The following is a 25,123-nucleotide window of genomic DNA, read 5'->3' as shown; positions in this document are numbered from 1 at the left end:
CTCTATCTCCATCCACCTTCTCACTTCGATTCTAAAAATTCACATCTTCTGCACTGAGTGACATTTACAGCCACCAAGTGTCCAATTTGCAAGTGACATTCTCATTTTGTACCTTGCTTACCATTAAGCTTGGAACGATATCCTGCTCATGCCCTCTGATCATCCTTGCTCTTTATGAAAAGGATAAAAACTTTAATGGCATAAAGAAATAATCACAGAATTGCAGAAAAGTTTGAGTTAGACCTTTTAAAGGTCACTTAGTGCAACTCCCCTGCTGTGAGCACAGACATCTTCAACTAGATCAAGTTGCCTAGAGCCCCATCCAACCTGACCTTGGATATTTCCACAGATGGGGCATCTACTACCTCTCTGGGTAACCTGTTCAGTGTTTTACCACCCACATTGTAAAAAACTTCTTTCTTAGATCTAATCTAAACTGATTGTCCTTCAGCTTAAAACCATTAGCTCTTGTCCAATTGCAACAGGCTCTGGTAAAAAGATAGTCATTGCCTTTCAGGTTTGGATTTACATATTGTGATGTATGGCTGTGATGAGATTTCTTAAATTAGTTCACCAGTTCAGCATCAGTGGTTTACATATTCAAAAGCTACATTTGCTTGTCTGGTCCAACACTCCTGTCCACAAACAAGCTTGCACTTGGGCCTTTCAGCAACCTTCAACCATTTACCCAGCAGCCACAGAAACACTACAAAGCTAGGTCCTACCACCACATTTTCATAGTGCCAAGATTTGCAAACAACAGCTGGAGATGGACAGGAATTTTCAGATGAGCTGTCTTGAAACTTTTAAAATGTACTCTTCCAGAGAGAGGGCATCTGCTGTGCACAGAAGGCCTAAGGGGGTAGGTTTACAGAAGTAGGCCACTACTTGAAATAGAGGAGTAAACATTGTGTTCTGGTAGAAAGAGAATGAACCAGTTTACCAAAATCAGTAGCTCTCTATATAGCAGACTGTGCCCTAGTTATGCCACATTTTCCCCGAGGGAGGACAGTTTATGTTTGCCACCCCCAAACAGTTTGTGTATAGCACTGCACCAATAAACATCCATGGGCATCTGATTTCAGTGCTAACCTGTGCTCCTGTGACTCAGATCCTTTCTGCTTTCAAGCAACTGGCCACTTTTTGTTGATCCAAAGTTTTTAAAGTGCACTATACTCTTACGAACTGCACTTCTGTAAGTGTGGAGCTTGTGGAGGCTGGACACTAAGACTGTCAATACTCATTTACATGAGCTATGAATTTCCAAATAGAAATAAATCACCATAGAAGTCTAACCATAATAAATGCATATGGCAATGCCATATTTAAATACTTACAGCTATCTGGCATTCCTCTGAAAATTAACATCTGATGTCCTTAGTATAGCAAACTTTGCCATGCTCTGTTGAAAGCAACTTCTAAACACTTCATATCTAAAAAATTCTGACATACTGGTATTTCTTAAACCTGCAGCAATAAGAGAAGGATGAAACCAGTTGAGAACATTTCTTTAATAAATTCTTTTTAAAAAATAGTGATGAGTTGTTTCTCTACAGTATTTATTTTCAGTTTTCAAGCAGCATTTTTATTTAAATAAAGTCTTTAGGAGGTGAACATGTAACAATGAGAAGTCATTATACAAAAGCTTTGCACAAAACATACTGAAACTACAAAGTAGTGATCAAAATTAAGCAAGAGAAGTATGACCCCAAACAAAATGTTCCATTTACTGAATAATTTCCATGGAGTTGTGCTTGTCAACTTCTGGAATATCTGTTAAGTGATGAAAAAAAGGACGACCATGAACGCAGCCTTTATTTTCCTTTCCAAGCTGTTGCTTCATCCTGTAAATTGTGTTTTGTACATCTTCTTTTGACAAATGTAAGGGCAGCTGCCGAACTAAACGTACTGCTTCTCCCTGTGGAAAGGAAAAACAAAACCAAGACCCCAATAGTTTTAAAGTACCATTTTTTACCACATTAGCCTGGGGCTACCAGAAAGCAGGAATTAAGCACACACTGTTTAAAGGTCATTCTTTTCTGCTGATAAATATTCCAAATCTAAATGTAACTCTAAACATCTCTTACTGGTCAATCCATGACATTTCTACAATGGAGGCATGCACAGTCAGCCCCCTGGTCATGTTTGCACTTTTTTAGCCTACTTTTCCAAGATGCTTTGTGTTTCTGAAGATCTTATTTCCTGTTGTCATCAGCATCAGCTGCAGATGTTTACCAGTTCACAAGACACATTTCACACTATAAACTTTAGAAAGATCAAAAATTAAGTCAAGCAGTCAGTAAGTAAACTTTGAAAAATACTCAAGAAAACCACAGATTAATGTTGTATTTACTATGGTCTATTTCATCCACTTAAAGTAGAAAGCAGAAGTGACTGCTAAAGCACTCACCCTCAAAAAACTAAGCAGCTTCAAAAAGAAGTTTTGTGTCCTTCTCCAAGACGGGCCTTCCTGCCATTGCCTTCTCTTCTGTACTTAAGCCACGTTGCCTAGACAGAAATGCACGTGGCAAAAATGCCACACAATTGCCCTTCATACTGTACAAACCTGAGCAGCATTCACCATGATTTAATCTACATAATCTCATTTTCTTTGGCTGAGATTTTCTCCCACTCCTCCAAGTGCAAAAAAGATCACTGTGGACTGTTTGATACCCTGGAAAGCTGCTTCATCAACCATTACCCTGTTCTTTCTTCTGCATCTATCCAATGACAGCAAAAGCTGTAGACATGCTGCCTGCTCAAGCATGAAATGTATAATAGAAGTTGTGATTATGAACATGACAGTGAATGGCATTTCCAGTGTTTACCTCCCAGAACGGTCAGAAAATTCAGTGCTTATTTATGAATAACAGCTTTTATAGCTGTTTGGGTTTTTTATAAACCATTCCTGTCTCAACACTGAACTTATCCCTTCTTTAAGTTTCTTCCATGAGTGCATGAGAGTGGTTCAGTAGTACATAACAGAATCACTTGCTGCAAAAGCAGCTTACTGCCCCCAAAAGACAGGGAGAGATTTGGATAATAAATGCTTAAAAGATAAAATATTCATTCTGTGTAAATATGTGCCTAGGTCCCATTTTGAAGTAACCTGATTAAGGAAGGCATGTTATAAATGTTTAAGTAAAAAGAGACTTTACATGTATTTTGGTAACCTTTTTGTAGAGGGATCTTAAGAATTGGTATTAAAGAGCATTAGTGAGACAGCTAGACAATAAATGATAGAAAACTACTACTGTTGGTTACTCCAGCTTTAACTAGTACCACATCTATTAGTTATCTCTGAAACTTTGTGTCATTATTCTCTCGGGATGAACAATTTATTTATTTGAATATAAAATACTAACACAAGTCACTGCCATTCTGTGGCAGTTCTGTATTCTAACATGGAGAAAAGTGCCTCTACAGAAGAAATACCTTGTGGGCATCAGCTTTTGGCATGTGCTGTATCACACTGGTGCCTGCTTTTGGGTATGTCTAATGGAAGTATTTTGGTAAGAAATACACAACTCAGAGAAGATTAGATATTGTCATTTTCAAAAGTGACTTCTGTTTAGAACACAATGGCATTATTTAAAACAGAAAGCTGAAGAAAGATTTGAAGCTGTTTAAGGAATTATTACAAGTTTAGCTGGCTAATACTTAAAAGAAAGCTTCTGTCTCACCTCCAAGTAATTTATCACTTTGAGAGGCCTACATTCACATACTTCCTTTGCATTTCCGTTAACTACTGCATTCAGAATTTCTTTCAAATCAGAAATTCCGTAATATGGTAGACAATTTGCCATCCCATCTATTTCCAGATGACTTTCTGTAGCCGAAACACCTGAAAATACAAAAACAAAACAGTAATTCATGTACTGCTTTAATTTCTATTCTACAGCAATTCACAGAAAATTAAACTGATTCCAAGTCACTTAGTAATTTAGTCCAATACAATTAGGAAACTTTTTTGTTCCTCCCTTGGAATGAAAAGCATTTATTTGCACAATGTTTCATTATGATGATTTGTGTTTATTCACATCACAAATGTCTCAGCTTACATTAATCCAAATCCTAGCTGGCACTGTTTAATGCTTAAAACATTTGCAGAATTCCCAGTCTTGAGCACAGCTTTAATGAAAGCTTTTGTGACTTTATTAAACATACATAAAATTAAAGTAGAAGCTAGCAATAAAACACAATTTAGTTTGAAAAAAATTAAAACAGTGTTGGCACTATTTCCTATGTAATTGGTTTAAACATCTGTAGAGTCCAAATGTCATAATAAAAAATTCATATTCTACTGAAATAAAAAGCAGTTTTTTCTCCTACCACATCTGAGGAAAAACTCAAGCCCATGAAACTAGAGGCTCTGTGACTGACTTCCTATTATCATTCATATGGTATCACTGCTACAGCAGATACCACTCTGAGTAGGAATGATAAAACAATTGAATAGCCTTTCTAACAGAGTATCTATTCAAGCTTAGAGGTCCACATGATTTCCCTTCTTATTCACATCACATGAAAAAAAATTGATTGAAGTTGTTCCCATACAGCAACTTTTATCCCACTCCCAGTCAGAAGCATGTTCTCTGGTGGTCAGGCTCACATATTCTCATTCACTCCTTCAGACTATCCTCTCACTCATGTTGAGTGCACAGAAACCTCAACCCAACCTGCACAGCTACCTTCCCTTTTCCTCCACTACTAGTCTAACAGGTAAAACATAGAGACAGCATAGAAAAATTGAATTAATAATGAAAATAAATCCACTGTCATGTAATGGCTCCAGGTAGGATAAATTACCGTCAGCCCGAGTCACAAATGGTTTTTGTAAAGTCAAAAGAGCTAGAGACAAATAGATTGTTCCAAGGTGGATTAAACTAACAAACTGTCACAAGGGATAATTCCCGTTCCTTATCCAAGCAACAACATGAAATATTTCAGAAGTGAGAGAGAATATATATGCAACATAAGTCAGCAAAATGTACTTTCATTAGCTGGTAGAATGAAGCTGAGTCCAGGCACTGTTTATTTGACAATCATTAAATAAGAGCAGAGATTAACAGGATGACTGTGCAGGTTGAAACTTTTCCTAACTGTGGGTGTGTCACTGGAGAAGTAATACTGTTGGGCCTTTTTAAGCTTCGTGGCACGAGTTAATTTGACCAATGGGAATTCAATATAGAGAACAACCCCCCATTCCCCTCCCCTCAAAAATCACATAATCTTCCTTCTAGCTATGTATTCAACACTGCTTTACATCTAAAACTTTATTTTTTCACCCAGCCTTGTCTTCCTTCTCTTTTTCAAGCTGCCTTTCTCTAATCACAGCCAGCAAGCAGAGACTTATTTTTATGTAATACTGTAAACCTGTAATCAGATTCAGCTTGAAGCAAAATGTTAAACTATATGGAAGTTTGCCAGTCATAAAGGTAAGAAAAGATGATGTACTATGCTAGTATTTCCCTGTGGGAAAGCCTGCCAATAAGGGACAGGAGGAAAAGACAAAGTCTCTTTTAAAAATCGCCTTCAGCTCTTTTCATTTTTGTCCCATTTTTGATTTTAATTACAGATTAGATTTGAGAAACTATTCCAGACCATTTGATTATGCTGCTTTGTCTCTGAAATTAGAACTTAGTCTATTTGAAAACCTTTCAATAATTACCCCTCTATATGCTACAACAGACAGGACAAATTATTTGAAGTTTCAAGTATTTAGATATTCAGTGAAAAGACTTGTATTTCTAGTGCTTCCCTTTAAAATTTTATGATAGTGAGGTTCCAGATTTGCAAAACATTTCTTCATATACTCTTCAGCTTCACCAATAGCCATTGTTCCATCTGCAAATCTGGCCAACCAGGTTTGACTTTACAATTTTCCTCTTTAATGTGAAAGTCAAAGTGGGCTTGAAAGAGTTTAATTAAGAACAAGCAATACAAACCCTCGTTAAGGGAAGTTTATTTCTTTGGTATTTCTTTTTGTGTGCCACTCTCCTTTTCTGCTAACTCTCTCTAGACTGCAAAGGAGGCCAGCTGCATGCTGATTAACAAGTATTTATCTACAAGTCTCTGCAGGAACTCTGATAATGGCAACACTTGATGATATAAGCATATGTCCAAGCCTCAGTGTACTTGTAAATTTTTGACAAAATATGTATTAAGATTTTTGAGTATTCAAACAGCAGTCCTCAAGCAGTTTCCATGCTAGTTTCTATGAAATACTTTGCAACTTCCAAGGAAAGTATTTCCATGAACAAATAAACTAGCTTTCAAATGACTAAAAATGTGGATTTCTCATTGTTAAAAATTTCCCCTTTCTCTTTCCAAACAGAGCATTTACAATCATCTTTGGATAATTCCTTCTTGATGGCCAGGAAAGCTGTTCCCTTCCAACTGCCACCTAGATTAGGTGACACTGTAACACTGCCTATCTCCCAGTCTACAGTCAAAATCAAACTGAAATTAAATTGCAGCATGATTTTCCACTGGGGGTTACGAGAGCTGAGGCAGTTTATATTACCAAGAACAATGGGTTATCTACCTATTGGTGCTTTTGACGCCTTATAAACACATATTTTTTTACGTACTCATGCTGACTACACATATCAAGCAGAGAATTGTACCCTAAAAGCCTGCCTTGGAGCATGGCCCAAGACCCACCATTGGTACAATCCCAGGTAAGGTGTGTTCCTTGGTCTCAGCTCCTCTCCAGCCAAGAATTCCCATCTCTCTCTAGGCCTTTCCCAAAGGCAAACAGACAGATCTGCAGTGAAGGCACATATAACAAACACATCTCCAGAAGAGCTGGACAGAAAGTAATCCATCTTACTTCTTGAAATGTTCCCTGCACGTAGGGGTCACTGTGAGCAAACAAATGCCTGGCAGATCCCAGAACACTGAGAATTAAGTAATTTGCTTTATTAAGTAAAAGCAAACAGACTGCTCTCCCCAAGGTAGCATCACTTGGAGCCTCAGTAAGGCCAGAACATGAGGGGGTGGGAGGGCAGTGGAAGACAGAGTGGAGCTCAGCGTCACAGCTTTGCAAGTTACAACAACTAGCACATTCCACAAAGAGACCATTGATTGTGCCTAACTGACACACTGACAGCAAGAAGTGTTTTTTTGGCTATTTCATAACATGATTTTCACTGTGAGCTATCCAGAGAAAAATCTAGTTGAAAATTCCTTAGACTGGTGAGCAGTTAATATGAAGAGAAACAGGGAGACAATGCAAAGATCTTAGTCTACCAAAAACATGAAGCAGATGGGGCACTTCCTGCTATCTAGGATACTTGGAACAACTTTGGCTGCAGTCATACAGAGTCTCTAAAGAGAGTAAAGGTAAATTACCTTTCTGTCTTCTAGCAAGAAGACATTCAAAAGGCAAACTTATCCTCAAATGAAACAATAGGCAAGTGAGGCCTGCAACTCCCACACTCTTGTGAAAATAAACATCCAAAGGTGCATTTGTGAAAATACGGAAGTTTAAGCAGTTTTCCTATCAAAATGGCAGAACAAGAACAAAACTCCATGTTGAACTGAGTTCGTGGCAGGAAGAAAACAGATAATTAGACCTTTCAAAAACCCACTAGGAGTGTATCTGGTGCTACATGGTGTCATGGGGTTCAGACCAAGGCCTGTGAGAAAAATTACTGGTAAATTATGAGAAAAAATAAACCTCAGAACCACCCCACTAGCTAAAAGGTCTTGGCCATTAAAGAACATGGTTGTATTTCTATGAATTCCAAACACTATGATGGAGTAAGATTCAGTTTCTGAGTATTAATCCCAAGATTAATGCAAGATTGACGAATTACTAATTTTTTATCCTATGAATGACACTGCCCCTAACATGTCATCCAAATAAAGAAAAATTAATACTCCATGGGTGGAGTTTTTTTCAAGTATGATTCTGAACTGCAAAGAAGCATTTTTAAAAAAGATCAGTTGAGATGCAAGAATAATGCAACGCAGTAATTACTGAAGTCACATTCCAAATAAGGCGGCTGCTCAGGGCTTTTTTTAATAAATATCAGTCAGTTCTGTACAACACCTCAATACCACAAAGAAATAAGGAATAACTCTGTGGTCCTACATTTAAATTTAAATCATTTTAGTAATCTAGGAAACTTTCCTAGCAGGGTGCACAATACCAAAGGCAACAGGTCCAGTGCTCCACATTAGTATCTGAATATTATGAGTAGAATTCATATATGATAATGGGCAGAAATACTCTAAGTCCTCCTTTTTTGGCAGCAGAATATCTGTAGAGATTCAAACAAATAATCAGTGCAACCTACTAGACTGAAAGTCCTCTTCAGAGACCACCATGGGCCAAGGAAAGCCTCTTCTATGACTAAAACTGCCAAATGTCAAACTGGAGCAGCTAAGTTTCCTTTTTTTTCTTTTGGGAATTATCTCAGAGCTCGTGATGACATCACAGACTTAGTCACATGGATCAACAGAAAGGCTTGTTATTTTGCAAGAAGAAATTACCAGAAATACCACTTGCACATTGAAATTGAAACCTTAAGCAATCAATCAATCAATCAATGAACAAATTTGCTTGTGACGTAAGAGGTTCTCTGTGTTCTCTTAGAAAAAGTAAACTTTCTACTACAGAAAATAAAACTCTTCACTCAGGATGAAAAAGGAAGCCATACATACCAATAAGTGCTAGTAAGTGGCTATTAATGAAAAATTAATCAGTAGTCAGAAAGGAACATCTAATATGAGCCTATCAGGGCTGAAGTCCCAAAGGAAAATACAGACCTTCAAATAGACTATAGTGGACCCTGACGGAGAGAAAGAGTTGATAGTTCACTTCTGTTGAGAAACAGCAATACTAGGACTGATCCAATTAATCCGAAAAGTTGGGAAAAAATTAGTTACAAAGGTTGTGTGCACAGAGAATGGGGTTCTGTGTGCTCCTATGCATGCTGCTAAAGACAAACTCTCCAGCTTCCATGGGTTAAGGGTATTTCCAATCTGGGACCTCTCCACAGCAAGCTGTGACTTTATCATCCACCATGCAAAGTAAGAACCTCTGGCCCAAAAAATTAACAAGATATCCTGAAGAATCAAGACCTTTCTGAAGCACATTTTAGTTCAACAGCATCTGCATGCCTGTCAGGATGTGTCTGAATTTCAAAAAACCCACAAAACCAGACATTGAATTCAGACAGTGAAAAAAAGTAAGGCTTCTGTAAGGACAGTGAAAAATGTTTTATGAAACAAACTGGTTCTCTCAGAGTTGATTAATCCTACAGAATATTCAGGTCTCAGTGGGAAAAATCACTCCTGGTCTGCAGGTCACTTTCTGTAAAGATTGTACAAGAATTTATGAATTAAAGAAGCTTAAATTGCACAGTGAAATCCCCAGAGACGGACACATTAGGAGTGTTAATAATTAATAACTGTGTTTCTAAAAATCAGCTCGAATAAGTATTTGTAGAAGACGGTGCATTTCAGGGACAAGTTTAAGAAACGAAAGGGGGGATTGATGAAGTATTAAGTAAAAATCCTTGGGACAGTTGGAAAAAAAGCTGGGAGAAATTCCATTTGTTTGCTGGTATTTCTGCCTTCATCTGCAGTGGTATGCTCTTTTCATAAAAGAGGCTGTAACTACTATAATGTCATCAGCAGAAGCTTGTAAACATGACGGACAAGACTCAGATGTTAACTTTTCACTCAAGTCATTAAAACAGAAGACTGGGACAAAGCACTGAATTAGATTCCCATTCTTCACTGGGCTATCCCCATGGTATTGATCAAGTGCATGACCACGGTTCATCAACCTCCACAGTGCATACAAAGCACTTTTACTCTCACTAACTGTAAACCAAACGAGAAGAGTTTCTTCACAAGGTCTCATTTCCTTTAATTTATGTCTCAGGAACACAGGACTGGAAGACTACTCCTCAGTTACTGTGTCAAGTCCTTTGCTATTATAGTGCGCAATGCTGCTCTAATCAAGCTGTCTTAAAAGTAGTTTCCCATTTGGTTTTGGCCAAGACATCTAATTTTGTTCACAGTAGCTAGTGTAAGGTTATATTTTGGATTTGTGCAGGAAACAGTGTTGGTAATATAGGGATGTTTTTGTTACAGCTGAGCAGGGCTTACACAGCAGCAAGGCCCTTTCTGCTCCTCACCCCACCAGTGAGGGGCCTGGGGGTGCACAAGGAGTTGGGAGGGGACACTGCTGGCCATCTGACCCCAACTGACCAAAGGGATATTCCAGAGCATGTGGCATTAAGCTCAGCACACAGAGCTGGGGAAGAAGAAGGAAGTGGGAAATGTTCAGCATGATGATGTTTGTCCTCCCAAGTCACCACGACATGTGATGGAGCCTGGCTTTTCTGCCCATGGGAAGCAGTGAATTGTTTATTTCATTTCTGTACACAACTCTTGCTTTACCTGTTAAACTGTCTTTATATCTCAACAAGTTTTCTCACTTTTGCCCTTCCAATTCTCTCCCCCCATCCCACTGAAGGGGGGGAGTGAATGAGTGGCTGTGTGGGACTGAGCTGCTGCCTGGAGTTAAACCATGACACATCTGCAATACCACAAGACTGATCAACAACTCTCCGCTGTTGCCTAGAAATAAACTAGAAATTAAACTCTTCACCCAGGATGAAAAAGAAATTGTCTTCAAATTTTCACATTCAATTTACTCACATCTAGTTACACTAACTAGATTTTGAGCAGACTTAAAATATCAGGAGGTAAAAAAAAAAAATGTTTGTGAGGAAAAATGCTAAGCCACAATCCCTCTCTCCCATATTTGTCTAAGGACAAATGATAGACCTCCTCAGCTTTTGATTTGCTAGTCTGAATAAACCATGTAAGAACTGCCTCTTACAGTACATGCTTTATGTACCTAATCAGTGACTTCATGATTATTACCATGAACACCTCCTCTACAAAGGTGTTGTTATTTATGTAGAGATTTAGTCAGTCAGAAAGTTTGTTTATGCTGTGCAAGATTCAGTAAGGAAAACAGCTTTGGCTCTGTTCTTCTCAAGAGCCAGCCTCTGAGTGAAGGAGTTGGTCTACATCCCTTTTTTGTACCTACCCTTAAAAGATCCCATATGTTACAGTACATCTGTCATCACTGTACATATGTGGGGATCTGTAACACATGAAGCTATAGCATTTCTAACAGCTCTTATGGCCAATCTTTTCCCTGAGCTGTCAACTAGGTGCTACCCCCAAAGATGTTTGCTTTTCTTGGAATTCTGCTATAGAGTTCGTGGTCTGCAGAACCAACACTGGGTATGTTGCCCCCATGTTTCCAACAGCATCCCTAGAAATCATTCTTCAAAAAAGTCTATAAACATTTGAGTTCTCTTGGTAAGGTAAAATAATCTTATATGAAACACATTTATTCTGTGATCAACAAAGAGGTACTGAAAAGTATGCTCCCTCAAAAATAAGTTCAGATCAAACTGAGAAAAGGTGTGGTGATCCTGAGACCATCTCTTTGCTGACCCCTTTGGGCTCTGTGTTACAGTTTTGTTAAAGAAGTATGACATTAACCAGATCCAGGCCCTCACTGGACCTCCTCAACTTCCCAACAATACAGGAGCAGTCAGCAGAGCACATATTTGCAAGAGCTTCTGCAAGTAACACCATGGGAGAAGGTGCCTGGACTAAGGAATTCTTACCAGTTCAATCTAAATCATGTCAGAATGGCAATTATGGTCATTGAGCATTTTGAGAAACCAAGAAGGAAATGAGGAAAACACGGATTTCAGAGCATTATTTGAAATACTATTGAAGTTTTCTGTTTAGCCATCAGTTTCCATTACTCAGTGTTCCGTGTAGATTACATTCTTTGCCAAGGAATAAAATTTCAGTGTTAACGAAAGCAGGATGCTAGTGCTTTAAAAGACAAGGTGATGTAGAATAACATGATCCACATTAACAGTAATTTAAATCATTAAATCATAGGAAACAAGATCAAATGCAACCAATAGATTTTAAAACCATCATACCTTCTATGATTTTTATCTGGAATCCATTTGCTACAAGCCTTGGATCTGACAAATAACCTGATCCATGGAAACTCTGGTAATTCTTCTGCATTTTATAAAGAGCAGCCATATACTGAGATCCACCAATAAGACTGGAAAAAAAAAAAACCCAAAGTGTTAAAAACCAACATTCCTTATGTGAAAATTAAAACTGTGCAAAAACCACAGAAAAAGGTAGCAAGTGATAAGGAGAGATAGAGATTTTAAAAAGTATTTTGAAAAAGCAATTTGTTTAAAGAAAAAAAAAGAGAATTATTCACTTCCTAGGCAATTAGTAATAATACTTCTATCAGCCATTTCCTAATCCTTTAGAGAAAGTCAGCTACAGGGAAGTTGTGAAAATGTGGAGCATTTAATTTTCTTCTAGGGGAAGAATTTGTATTTGCTGCGCTACCAATGGAACTGGTCAAAAATCATACTTATTTCAACTACAGTAAGACCAAGTGTGCTCATTGCTTCAAGATAAAAGTGCAAATACCAAAAATGTGTTTTAACAGGTAAGTGAGTGCACAAATAATCACAGCATTAGCAAAAAAAGGCCTTGCTAGAGTTTACTGTAAGTAATGATCAAATACTTCAAGTAACACAGACATTTTTGCTCAACAGTACTATACCTGTCCGTTAACACAATTGGATTGTCCAGTTTCTGTACTGGAAGTTTATGGTTCATCAATAATCTCTTACATAGGAGGGCCTCTTCCAATCTATATGGATTCAGCAATTTTACGTTTTTTTCAGTAGCAAGTATCCAGACATCAGGAAAACTCTGACGGCGGATCAGGAAAAGCTCGTGCTCATCTGAAACCTTCTTCTCTTGTCTCTGAAGGTAACGTCTACAGGAACTCAGAGAAAAAGGCACTGTCACAGTTTTCACAGGCTGTTCCAGTCTCCCCTTCTTTTCAATCTGGTCATGGAATATCTTGTCAAGCTTCTGCTGGTCAGATGCAGAACTCTTTAGCTTGGGTTTGTGTTTTTCTGCCTCCTTTGCTGGTCGGTGCAGTGGCTGTGTGTTGGCTTTCTTGACCTCTCTGTTGTACCGTTCCTGGTCCTTAGTGGCTTTTATTTCATAACTTCAAAGAGAAAACAAGCCCGTAGCATCAGCAGATAAGAAGCTCCAGACCCCAACTGCTAACACACTAAGCCAGAAGGCAAGGTAACCATTTCAACAGCCAAGAACAACATCCATGGTCCATTCAAGTGCCCACATCAATGTGCTGCCCACTGTGATGGAGATGGCCACTATGCCTTTATTACATTACACCTTGAACACAAGCTGGAAATTTCCCTTCACCATGACAGCCAGCAAAACATGAATTACTGTAAGAGGGAGGAACTATTACTATAAGGAATTGACTGCATCATATAAAGATCTACAGCAAGCTGCTTTTCATCTCAGTCCCTTTTTTAATTTGTAATCAAATATGGAGTTTTGGAAGGAGTTCTGTGTCACAGGCACATCCAGCTCAATTCACAAAGTCATTTAAGCTTCTAGAGCCCTACGGACTTCCGGGGGAGGCCATGTGGCTGGCAGAAGTTTAGAGCTTTAATAATTTCCCAAGCCTCAGCCCTTACTTAATAAAAGCATATTTGAATTCAAATGGCCTAAAATTAGCCATATTAAGTGTAAGAATACAGAATATGTATGCTTATCATGGAATTCTGTAACTAATGATCAATCTTACAGATTTCTCAAAAACACTCAATTAAAAACTATTCCTAAATGCTGTCTAAATGGTTAAAACATTACTACATACTAAACCTTTACAACATTAATGGGTTCTTAGTGAGTTTATAAATGTCAGAGAGATAACTAAACTTTTATACGTCCCAGCTTTATGCTTGTCTACTGAATTTTACTTTTCTGAAAGCAAAGGGTGTGATTTGCTGAACTCCCTCTTTTTGCCCTTATTTGATATTCTGAATTCTAGAAGGTAATTCAAACCAGTCTAATCTTCAATTAATGCGAAACAAAAAAAAGTAGTATTATCATATGTTAGTATTGGAAATAAGTCTTTTAGCTGGTCATATTTATTTATTGCTACTTGCTGGAACAGTTTGATTCAATTATGTGTATGCATGCTGGAAAATTAAGGTCAACAAAAGGGTCACCATTTGCAATTAATTATGATGTGCTAGCATTCACATATGGTACCAATATTTAGCTAACTAAAAAAGTCAGCTTAAATAGTTTCTTGCAATAAATCACGTCCTAGAAAATATGGAGCAAACATTAAGATAAAAAACATCTGCTCCTTTTAAAATGAATGGATGAAATCACTTGAACAGAAGTTTTTTTAAATCCTAAATTCATTTACAGCTTTGACCAGATCAGTAAATACTTTGTTTTGAATAGACCTAACTGTAATGCAGGAAAATATTTAAGTGTAAGAGAACCGAGCTTTCAGTGGTCATTGGTAATTCAAAATGAAAGCACTTCTAAAGTCCAGCTTGCCTGCCAGTTTAGGCTACCACCAGAAAAATTCTAGCCTTACAAACTTGGATTGTGAGCATCTTTCAAATTCATACACATCACTATCAGTGATTTGCTCAGAACCAAAGAAAAACTGCATATTTACAAACTATGAGGGAACACCTTTGCCCTTCTGAAAATCCTTCCACAGAGGCACATACAATCAACAAGTGCTATAAAAACAGCTTTTCTCTGCTTTGTGAATTAAAACTGCAAATTCAGGATCTTTTTCTGCAGCTACAAAATGTAAAGCCAAGGAAATTTGCAAAACTGGGTCTAAGTACAGAGCAGAAGACTAGAATGAAGTCTAGTTTCAAAGGCAGCTTTGTTTTAACTAGAAAAATGGATCCACGATATATCCTTTTCCCCTTGCATTGTAAACCCAAACTAAATAATCAGCACACTAAAAAAACCCTTTTAATATACAAGTCTCTCAGCCCTTATATAACAAATAATCTGCATTTGAGTATTTGGAGCAAACTCTGACAGCAAAGACCATGCTACCTGAAAAACGTTTCTCCCAAGATACAAATTTACTCATGAAGAATTACTGCAGAGTGCTGACAAGGTGATTTGTTAGTCCCATGACAACATGTGTGTAGCTTTGAACCTTTCCTACACCTTCAGGGTAACTGCTCCTGCCACTGTTATGGCACTTGGAGGGATATCTCCCACTCCTACCTGAGCCTGATGTGCAGGAAACATTAAGGCCAGAAACACATGCAAGCTGTATTAAGTAAGAGCTGAGTGACTGCAAGAAATGAAATCCTTTGCAAAGCAGGGGGATATGTGATGCTGCCAGCATGGACATGCATGGAGCTTTTCTCCTCTATTATAACCTAAAGACCATAACATTTGACATTCCGGTTGTGTAATAAATGCTGGCTTGTTTTGAAAAGGCCATCCTGTGTCACTACGAGACATCTGGTGCTTGTACTACTCCCAAAAGGGATTTAAATTAATTTAGACCCGATGGAGGGGCCACAGAGAGAACCAGAGATGCAGAAACCATGCACAGCCATTGCACAAGGCAGGACTTTATCACAGAAGGCTGGATGACCCGAGCCCAGGAAATATGGTGCTGTGCCAGCAAGGATGCATGTGGCCCAAGGCTGTGGCACTTGGGCTGCCCTGATGTATATACATTTGTTGTTACCTCTAGGTGGCCCAATTTATCCAGAGTACCTGGAAGGCACGACTTATGTTCTCTGCCACAAGTCCTTCTGGATTGCTGCTTTGCAGGAAAAGTTGTCTGTATATCTCTTCCTATTTGCTATTCTCTGAGGCAATTTTAAGAAAATAAAATGTAGAGGTAGACCAAAGCTGAAATCTGCAGATACAACTAGTGGTAAATTCTTCATTTCCTTCAACATCCATGGGATTCAATCTACATTTAAGGAAAACTCGATTACCAGAGAGGTTGTCTTCCTGAACTAATGCAAAGTTAATCTGTAGGCACACTCTTTAACATAACAGTTGTACCAGGAAAGCAACCATGAAATCTCAAAAGCTAAAGCAGAGCAAATGAAAATTTTCTGAAACAGCTGGTAGAACCTTTTGTTTCATTTCATTAAAAGCATGGATATAATTGGAGAATATTTCTATTACATTAATATTTCTGCTTATGGAGAGATGGAAAAGACACTTTCTCACATGTATGAGTTTTGACCATGGCATGTTGCTTGCATAGTAAACTTTAAATAAGGTAAATCAGAATCTAAGTGAAAAGGTTTTACTTAACTCTGATATAGCTGATATTCAGAACAATGCAGGTGTTTTGCTCAAATATTTCCTTTTCTTGCAGATGGATTTCAAACTCTGTGATAATTCATTTTAGAAAAATACAGAATTTAGTTACTCAGATTGCAAATTAGAAAGAGACTTGGTCTTGTTTGAAACAGATTAAAATTCAGACTGCACTATACTCCCTGCACCAGCACTGGAATAGCTGTCTAGGGGAAAAAGTAATTCCTTGTGTCATTTGATCAGGTTTTACAAATACAATTCTGAGGTAGCCCAGGTTGGGATACAACATAATTTTAGAGAAATGGAATTTACCAGATGTTTGAGTACTAAAGTCCCTAAAAAAGAATTCTCACATTACAGCAATTAAAGTTGAAAAACCTCTGAAGAACTCTACAGTGCCTCATCCATCATCATTCTGGTTTGCAAGGACAGTGCATTGGGAGGGACACAGTAAAGGCAGCCCTTAGAAGTTTGTAGGATTCCAACAGTACACTTTCTTACCTGTTATCTTAAATAACTATTCAGCAAAACTGTCTCTAACTGCAGCATGGCACAGTGGGAAAATGAGTAATTCCAATCAGCAGTGCACAACTGCACAGAGCAAAACATGACAACTCATATAGTGACTCTGATCTTGAAAAGTAAAAAATATTTTTCTATTTTATTTTTTTTTAAATAACGGGAAAGCTACAATTTTTTTAATTCCCTCCAAGTTACTCTTTGGTAGCTTCCACACTTAGAAGCAAGACACAGACTGAACACTTACTTCTTTTTTTCCTCTTCACTCAAATTCTTCCACTGCTCTTCAATTGTCAGCAGGATGTCATTCATGCTGGTCTTTGGATTATCATTTATCAATTTTGGACGACATTCGTGTGTGAAAAATTCAAACGCAGACTTTGGTTTCTTTATTATTCTGCTATTAATTAAGTCATAAGCTGTCACATGTCCAAATTTTTCACTTATCACATTTTTTTTCTTTATGCTTAGCTTTGAGATTTGTGGATTGTTGCTTTTTTCACCAGTGTATTCATTTTGCTTGTTAGCTGTCCTTCCAACTTCAGGAATCAAAATCTTAACAGGTTCCAGTTTGTCTCCCAGACTGTCTTTAAATCCACTTCCCCTACTCCAACTATCAGCAGAGGTTTCAGGTAAGTCTTTACGGACTAAGACTTCCTCATTTTTATCTATTCCATCAATATTATCAGAGCTCAAAAGATGCTCATAGGTTTTTTTAGACTCGGAGTCCACAGGAACACTGTTACTTTGAATATCAGCCATATTCTGTCCATTGTGTCCCTCCTCACACAATAAATTCAAGGAACTGTCTGGAAAGGCATCACTTTTAGCAACCTCACTTTTGTCCAGGCGACTGTGTACATTATCACCACTAAATGTCTGATGATTTAAGCAGATCTCTGCGTTTTTTCCTGCGTGACAGTTTTGCACATCACTGCTGAGTGAAAGGAATGAAGTATGAGCATGTAGCTCATCATTTCCAGATGGTCCCATTTCATTACCAACCACATCTGTTTGGTCTGTTCTATGAACAAACATGTCTTCTGAGGTAACATCTGTTTTATTACTTTCACCAGGGACTGTAGCAGGTAGTGGCCCATACAGTGATTTCAACACATTTTCAACTGCAAGTAAGACAGATTCCTGGAAAAAAAAAAAGAAACAAAACAGAAAATAAGCACACACAAGTGCACCTGGAAATATAACTGCCAGATACCGAGAATACAGAACAATATGCAAAGTGCTCTTATTTGGAATAATTTTTAGACAAATCTGGACAGATTCTTGCATTTCAGTTGTTGACACATTCCAAAAGACTCCACACTGGGCACTTTCAGCCTCAAATATTTTGTGACGAGTATTCTGCTTCACTAGTTTACTCTGATATCACAAAACCAATTAAATGCTTTCCTTATAACAGGGTTCTGACTGCTTAAACCAGTATCAGGTACAGCCATTCCTACCTAATATGGAGTTAGAAGTTTACAGCCAAAACAGGTGCACCAGTAACATCCAATTTCATGTGAATGTGTAGGTGCTTTTATGGTTAATGTTTCCAAATCAACTTTGCATCAAGTGAGGGAAATGAATAAGACAAAAAAATCAAAACCCTAAAAAATACAAACACATTTTTAAAAAAAGATAAAAAAGAGAGAAGAGAAATTTCAACCCTTTTTCTAATGCCAAAGGAAAATTAGATCACATGTAAGAAGGCTGTGTTAATTTAAATACAAGTGACACTCAACAGGCAGTACATTTACAAGAGCCACACAGACAAATACAAAAGGTTTTAATGAAGAAGAGAATTAACATACTGGTGTGACTGCCTATATTCACCTTGAATTAAGTACATTAATAACCATCAATGCAATCTTTCTAATTTCTGTGGCACCTAATTGATGCCATCAATAACCTGTACACATAATGACAAAAGGGTGCTTTGATGAGAAATCAACTCCCCCCCCTGCCCACCCCCACCTTAATGTATGTGGTGTTTAAACAGTGATTACTTAGTTTAAATATGAAGTTAAGCATGAGATTTATGTAGGGCCACATACCATAATTTCACGTAGGCTTATCTAACTATAAAGCCATTTGAAACCAAAGGGGTACATGCATATATCTGACAGGTTTAAAATCCTTTAAATCAACTGGGAAACTAATTTTGAAGAATCCCCCACTTAGCCTGCTTAGTACTTTTTGACCAAAACCGTGCTCTGAAAAAGGCATGCTGTCATGTACTATAAAAACCCCCCAAAATTCCAGTGGCACTGTTTACTTTTGAACATTCTGGTAGTCCCAAGGCCTGTATTATGCTTATATAAATTAAAGATGACAACTCAAAAACCGAGTAAAACCTTTATTACCTTATCATGCAGTAAAACTTGCGTTTTATCAGGTGTTATATTCACATCCACAGCAGAGGCAGGAACAGTAATATTCAAAAAGAAAACAGGATATAAACGAGTACAGTCCTTTTGTGTCACCAGACTGTAGTACTGTCGAATCAACTACAGATTGATTTAATAAAGAGATGTCAGTAAAGGCAATAAAATAGACAAAAAGGCACAGAAACAAAATTTGACATTATAAACTGGCTTGCTGGTCTTGTTGGTTTTTGAAGTTAGAGAAACACTTAAAAGGCCTTAATATATTTGTATGCCAGAATAATCACCAAAAGGCCAGCTTCTTGTGGTTTCCATGCCTTCACAGCATGGAAGTAAAAGTGATATATAGCTTATTTTCCACGCAGGGCACTGTACTTTTACTTTGTAGGGTACTATACTGAATCCCACCTTGAATCCAGGCTTCCCTGCTCTCGTTAAAGAACAATCTCTGTCATGGGATTCAGGCTGAGCTTTGAACTCTCTCAGAAGAACCAGGCACATCAAAAAATGCATGGAGATGGATTAGCCTTATTCAGTATTTAACACACCAACACATGTTCAGGGTTTACATCGACAAAGCTTTGCTTGCAAACTGAAAACTACTGTCGCGTCCACTTTAAAACCTACAGGAACACTTTGGCATGAGTGTGATTTTCTTTCCTGGTGATGACAAGGATTAGGACAGCAAGGCTGCTCCAAGTGAAGTGCTGCGAGGTTCAGTAGTGAGAGAAACCCAAGAGTATCAAATTCTGCCTACACAATGCCTAGCTGTAGCCAATGCTGCTGCACTATCACTTTCATTTCTACCCAATGCATACACAAATTTAAAGGGAAAGCATGGGTGTTTGCTTGGTAAGCAAAACAGAAGTAGACAAAATCAAAACTACTTTACAGAAGAATTCTCTTTACCTTATGGGAAAGTGCACAGGTGATTTCTGCAGATTAATACAAATAATAGACCATCTGAAATTAATTTTCTTAAACACCTAAAAACACTTCCTCCAGCTCTGTGGTCTGACTGCTTCAAATGGAAAAGACCTGAGGCCCCAGCAGTGTCAGATTTGTGGAAGTGCTTTCTGTTGTAAATGTTAGTATCTTCACCCCTGATACTCTTTATTACTTCATGTGGGAAAAAACTTGTAGATTGCTTAGGTGTCTCTGTCCTCAAATCACATTTCTGTTCCTTGAATTAAAAGCTAGAGGATGTTACCTTCAGTATTTCCTTCTGAAGAACTGGACGATTATTTATGAAAATGAAACTTCTTTCTGAACTTGAAAGGCTTGTCAAAGAACTGTCTGACTCAGCTTTTGGGAGAAATCCAGAAAGATTTATCTGCAATGATAAAACAAATACAGTGCAAAAGTCTTTTAAAGAACCCAAAATGTTTTGCATAGAGGTGAGATAGTAAAACAAAATTGTACAGCAGTCCAAGTCATTCAAATGCATGCACTGCTTCTTGACAGTTATACAATCTTGATAATATACAAAGATAAAAGCATTGTAAGAAAAAGAAGAGTTTGAGAAAGAAGGGTTTGTATTGATTTCTTTGATCAATTTATTGAGGTATTTCCCATTTGCACTGCCAGTTGCAGCAGGATGCTGCCTGGAGCTGAGGGCTGTGGAGAGCCAGGCCAGCAGCTTTTGGCTTGCTGACTGTGGGGCTGCCAACATAAGCTCAGTCCAAGCCAAAGGCAGAGTGCTGCCCAAGCTGGCCAGGGCAGCAGTGAAACACCCCTATACAGGGAAAGCCCAAAACACACAATCCCTCCCTTTCTACATACACAGCACCTTAAATAGCCTGTCATAGGGCATTTATTCAGGGCACCTAAATTTACCTACACCACCTGTATCCAAATCATCTGACTCTCAAGAGTGCTGAGCACCCACGATTCACAGGCTGCAGAAGAACCTGTGAGCACAGCACTGCCAGGGAGCCTTGGAAACAGCACATGATTTGTGTACCTAACATGAACTCCAAGTTCTAAGATTTTTCTGTTGAGATTCTTTTAACAGGTTTTTTCAGGTCAAAATAAGGCTGATGATTTATGCTGCCTATCCTATCTCTTCCCCCCTCTCCCCCACTAAGCAACTTCGAAACTGTTGGATGGATTTCAAATCAATCTGATAAAGCAGCAGAAATCCCAAAGATGCATTTGCACAATTCCCGTGATAACTGACAGCTGTTTGGAGGGAACAGCCTCAAGATAATGACCTTATTAAGGAAAAGGCAATTGCAACTTTTCCAAAGCCAGGAACCGTCCAGCACACAAGAACTGGCATGCTGGGCAGCCCACATCCTGCCCCACACATTGCCCTCTAACACCTGCCCAAACTAATAGGTGAACGAACACTGGGGCATCATGAGGAGGGAGGTTTGGAGATATGGGAAAGTCAGGAGAATGTTCTGGTAGCAGGGTGGATCACTGAATACAGAAACGAGTCCTCATAAGCTCTGCTTTTGGCAGAACCCCTAGTATTTACTAAAATCCAAATTATCATGCATTTGAGATGGAATTTAAAATCCATGGGATTTGGCCTATCCTTGCCATTCATCTACGTCACACCAGCTATCTGCTCATGTGCTCCCTTGCTCCCTCTTGACCTTGTACCAAGCATTCTGTGCTAAAGCTGGCGTGTTCTGGTCAGCAACGTCGCACAGAACCAAACACCACTGGTCAAATTAAAGAGGTGTCAAGTATCTGTTGGATGATTATCAGAAAACATCATGCAGCACTTCTAGATTTTATTCTGTAACTTTAGCACATCCTCCCTCAATGTTCCTCCTCTATGCTTCAAGCTCTTTTTCTAATTCACAAATACTTGTACAAGTCTTTCACTTCAAACAATGTTTTCATAAACAGAACACATTCAAGTAAAACTGAAAGTCTCTAAATAACTCATTTAACAAGTTGCCAGATTTAGAAATGGCTGACTGCTGTTACTATTTACAGCCATGTTGAATATCAGTATGCTCATTAAAAGTTATCTGCAATTCATAAAACTAGTCTTCATAGAATTTTCATATACAAAAGTATATGAAGTACAAAGACAAAATTACAGACACTGAAAAATATTAATGAAACCTTGATTTCAAACTAGACCAACTGTTTTCAAAATTAATACTTTAATAAAAGCCGCAAGATATATGTAATAAAATATATCTGTGATGGGTGGACAGCAGAATGCCTTTCTCTAATACTTATCTTTTTCCCAGTGGCACATGTAGCTGCTAAACTTGACCTTCATAGGAAAAAAGGAGACTATGGAAATTTCCTGTGTGAAAGTTAAAAATAAATAAATAAATCTATCCATTTACAAGACTGGGGATCTGAAAAGTGTAAATACCGTCTTGCACACGTAAAAAGTTGTGTCAATTCTTCATTTTCTTCGTTTTCTTTTCATTTTACAACTAGCTCCCGAGTTTGCACGCTTCAAAGCTAATTTAAAATGTGTTCCTATTTCATTCAGTGCTCATAATGGATATGCTTTCAAGAAGGCCACTCCTTAAAATCCCTGGATCACTTGTTCAAGAAGTTTTAACTCCGCATTAAGGAACAGCAAGATTAGATTTGTCTTCAGAGTAGACTTTGCAGCAAAGGAGCATGAAGGTACAGAATGAACAAGTAGGAGTTAAAAGAATTAAAGAGCTACCCTCTGGTCTGTATAGCAAATGAGACATGGACCAAGTGGGAAGGAAAAAAAGCAGCACATGCCTTGCCCTTAAATACCTGTTCCAATACTTGCATAGAAGGGAGGAAAAAATGGTTACACAGGCAACTTAACTCTGTCACTTTGTACTGTTGGCTGCTTAGCTTAGAAATGTCCACAGTTTCTGAATGTCGACATTATGCATGGATCAATTATACACCTATAAATGATGCACATGGTATTTTACACACTATTTAGAGACAGAGAGAGAGATGGAATGTTCTCCAACTTCTATTCAAGGAATATGGATGCCTCATGATATAGCAGAGAAGTAATGTGAGAACCTGAGTGCCTCCTCCAAGCTAGTCCCTTCTAAATACCCCCTTATCTTCTCTTTGGAGCCCCCTGCACTTGTCCTGTGGGCACATCCAAGCTGCATTCAGGTAAGAACAGCTCTGGATGTTCTGTTTAGACATAAGCAAGTAAAACTTTGTAAAGAACAAGAAATTACTTTGCTTTGTTCCCCTTCATTTCACTGCATGTATACAAACATTCTGGCACACTCAAGATTTAAATCTGAATAATGCCATTAAATTGTACATATATATAGGCAGACTTTAAAGTCTGGATAATATTATTAAGCACTATGCTGAATGCAGCATTGGTAAGTTGTGTCTAAGAGCTATTGTGACCTTACAGTGATTCATCTCATCTTGCTAAGGTTTATTACTACAAGATATAGGAAAATGCCACTTAGAAGGTTACAAGGTAGCAAAATTCCCCTTTAATAAAAATATTTAATAAAAACGTCAACAAAAATGGAAGCAGAATAAAATACTTTTTGAAAACATCAGACAAAGGAGGGTATCATGCCATCTGAAGAAGGGGCAAAAGAAGCCAAGAACACTGAATTTTTTGAAAACTAGCAAGTATTTCCTTGAAATACATGTTTGGGGGAAAACTTGCATGACTTGCCCTTCTAAGTATGTGTTCCTTTTGCTGCTCAGGTGCCCCCACTGCAACTGAGGGGATACTCTTTAGAGTACAAGGCTAAGAGGCCACGAAGATGAGAACGATCTAAATGCTCAGATATTAATCAGAGCACAACCTGCCTGTGGGCCAGGAATCCCAAATGAGACAGCTCTGAGCAATCAGCAATTCTGCATTTGTCATCACAACTGTTTTTACTGCCATTTGATCAGTGCCACATGAGTCCTGATGGGATGATTCTTGGAGTGGATTTTCAATCACCAAACCAATTAATTTTACGGAGAGGACAGTAATAGAATCAAATGCATTAATCAGATGTCAATCTGGAGATACATCTTCTTTTTCAAAGTCTTCTTGGTTTTGAATATTTCTTTAGCTCTCTTCACTGACAGACCTGAAGTGAATTTGGGAGAAGGAAGTTTAATAAACTCACCTCAGGATATTCGCAGCAGTGTTGAAAAGGTACCATACTGCTCATAACGGCTGTTCCCAGAACTGACATACAGGCCATTTTGTGATCTGACACCCTGGTCTTCTGCCAAATAACTGCCTGAAACAAATGGCACAGAGTCAAATTTTTGACATTATATTTGTTGAACTCATGTCATGTCTATGAACATGCATATGCAACTGCACACACACTGTATATGTAACATTCTGTACCTTGACCCTCTGAAAATCACAACTTTCAGTGTTAACAGACTCGATATGGCACCTTTTGACACATCTCCTCATATCATACTACTTATTTAGACACACAGCAGTTGGAAAACTAAGCAAAGCTTGTATTCATGGATGTTCCGTGGCTATTCTGGACTTCTGTACCTGAAGCAACTGTTAAAACCAAATCAATACAAATACTACTTCTCCTCTTAGCTATACAGCAGTGGGCTTTGTGCTTTTCCTGAGCATATAAATTGAGGCTTTATGACATGTCTCTCACAGGATGGTCAGCATTTGAAGGTGGGCACTGCAATGCTTATGCTAGTTAAACCAAAGAGGCTGTTTTGGTAGAGATAAGGCTATTAGCTGTCCATTCATAGCTCTCACCTGGATGCTCTAGGTCTATGACAAGCCTGCCATTTAGAAAGGAAAGCAATTTGTAAGGAACTATATATTAGAAAAGCAGTTACTTATCTATTGAAAACTTCATACTAGTCAGAAGGATGAAGGAATATCTGCTGTATTAACTACATTCTTGAAATATTATTGCAAAGACTTAATGAATACAGTGAGGCAATATGAATTGCAACTTGCAACAGAAGTTACTTGTCAAGTCCACTTATGCAGAAGTATTAGCTTCTTTGGGAGGTGAAATTCT

The 25,123-nt window shown here is 38.1% G+C and overlaps 1 protein-coding gene across 5 annotated transcripts in view; it reads right to left on the bottom strand.

Annotated features, from left to right (window-relative positions):
- Positions 1 to 1,496: 1,496 nt before the first annotated feature.
- The window catches only part of PMS1 (PMS1 homolog 1, mismatch repair system component), a 44,125-nt gene continuing 20,498 nt past the window's right edge, over positions 1,497 to 25,123 (bottom strand). For 4 of the 5 annotated variants that reach the window (XM_085065989.1, XM_085065993.1, XM_085065991.1 and 1 more), the window contains exons 6-13: positions 24,236 to 24,352; positions 20,374 to 20,496; positions 19,143 to 19,286; positions 17,024 to 17,919; positions 12,656 to 13,111; positions 12,003 to 12,133; positions 3,684 to 3,844; positions 1,497 to 1,918 (exon numbers count right to left, since the gene is read on the bottom strand). In XM_085065989.1, coding sequence (XP_084922115.1) covers positions 1,727 to 1,918; positions 3,684 to 3,844; positions 12,003 to 12,133; positions 12,656 to 13,111; positions 17,024 to 17,919; positions 19,143 to 19,286; positions 20,374 to 20,496; positions 24,236 to 24,352 — 2,220 coding nt within the window. In that variant the 3' untranslated portion in view covers positions 1,497 to 1,726. The remainder of the gene's footprint in view (positions 1,919 to 3,683; positions 3,845 to 12,002; positions 12,134 to 12,655; positions 13,112 to 17,023; positions 17,920 to 19,142; positions 19,287 to 20,373; positions 20,497 to 24,235; positions 24,353 to 25,123) is intronic. The other variant, XM_085065992.1, reaches the window with a different exon arrangement.

The sequence above is a fragment of the Lichenostomus cassidix genome, chromosome 7 (assembly GCF_008360975.1).
Source record: "Lichenostomus cassidix isolate B80296 chromosome 7, HeHo_3.0, whole genome shotgun sequence".
NCBI classification, from domain to species: Eukaryota; Metazoa; Chordata; class Aves; order Passeriformes; family Meliphagidae; genus Lichenostomus; species Lichenostomus cassidix.
This window is presented reverse-complemented; position numbering and strand designations above follow the sequence as displayed.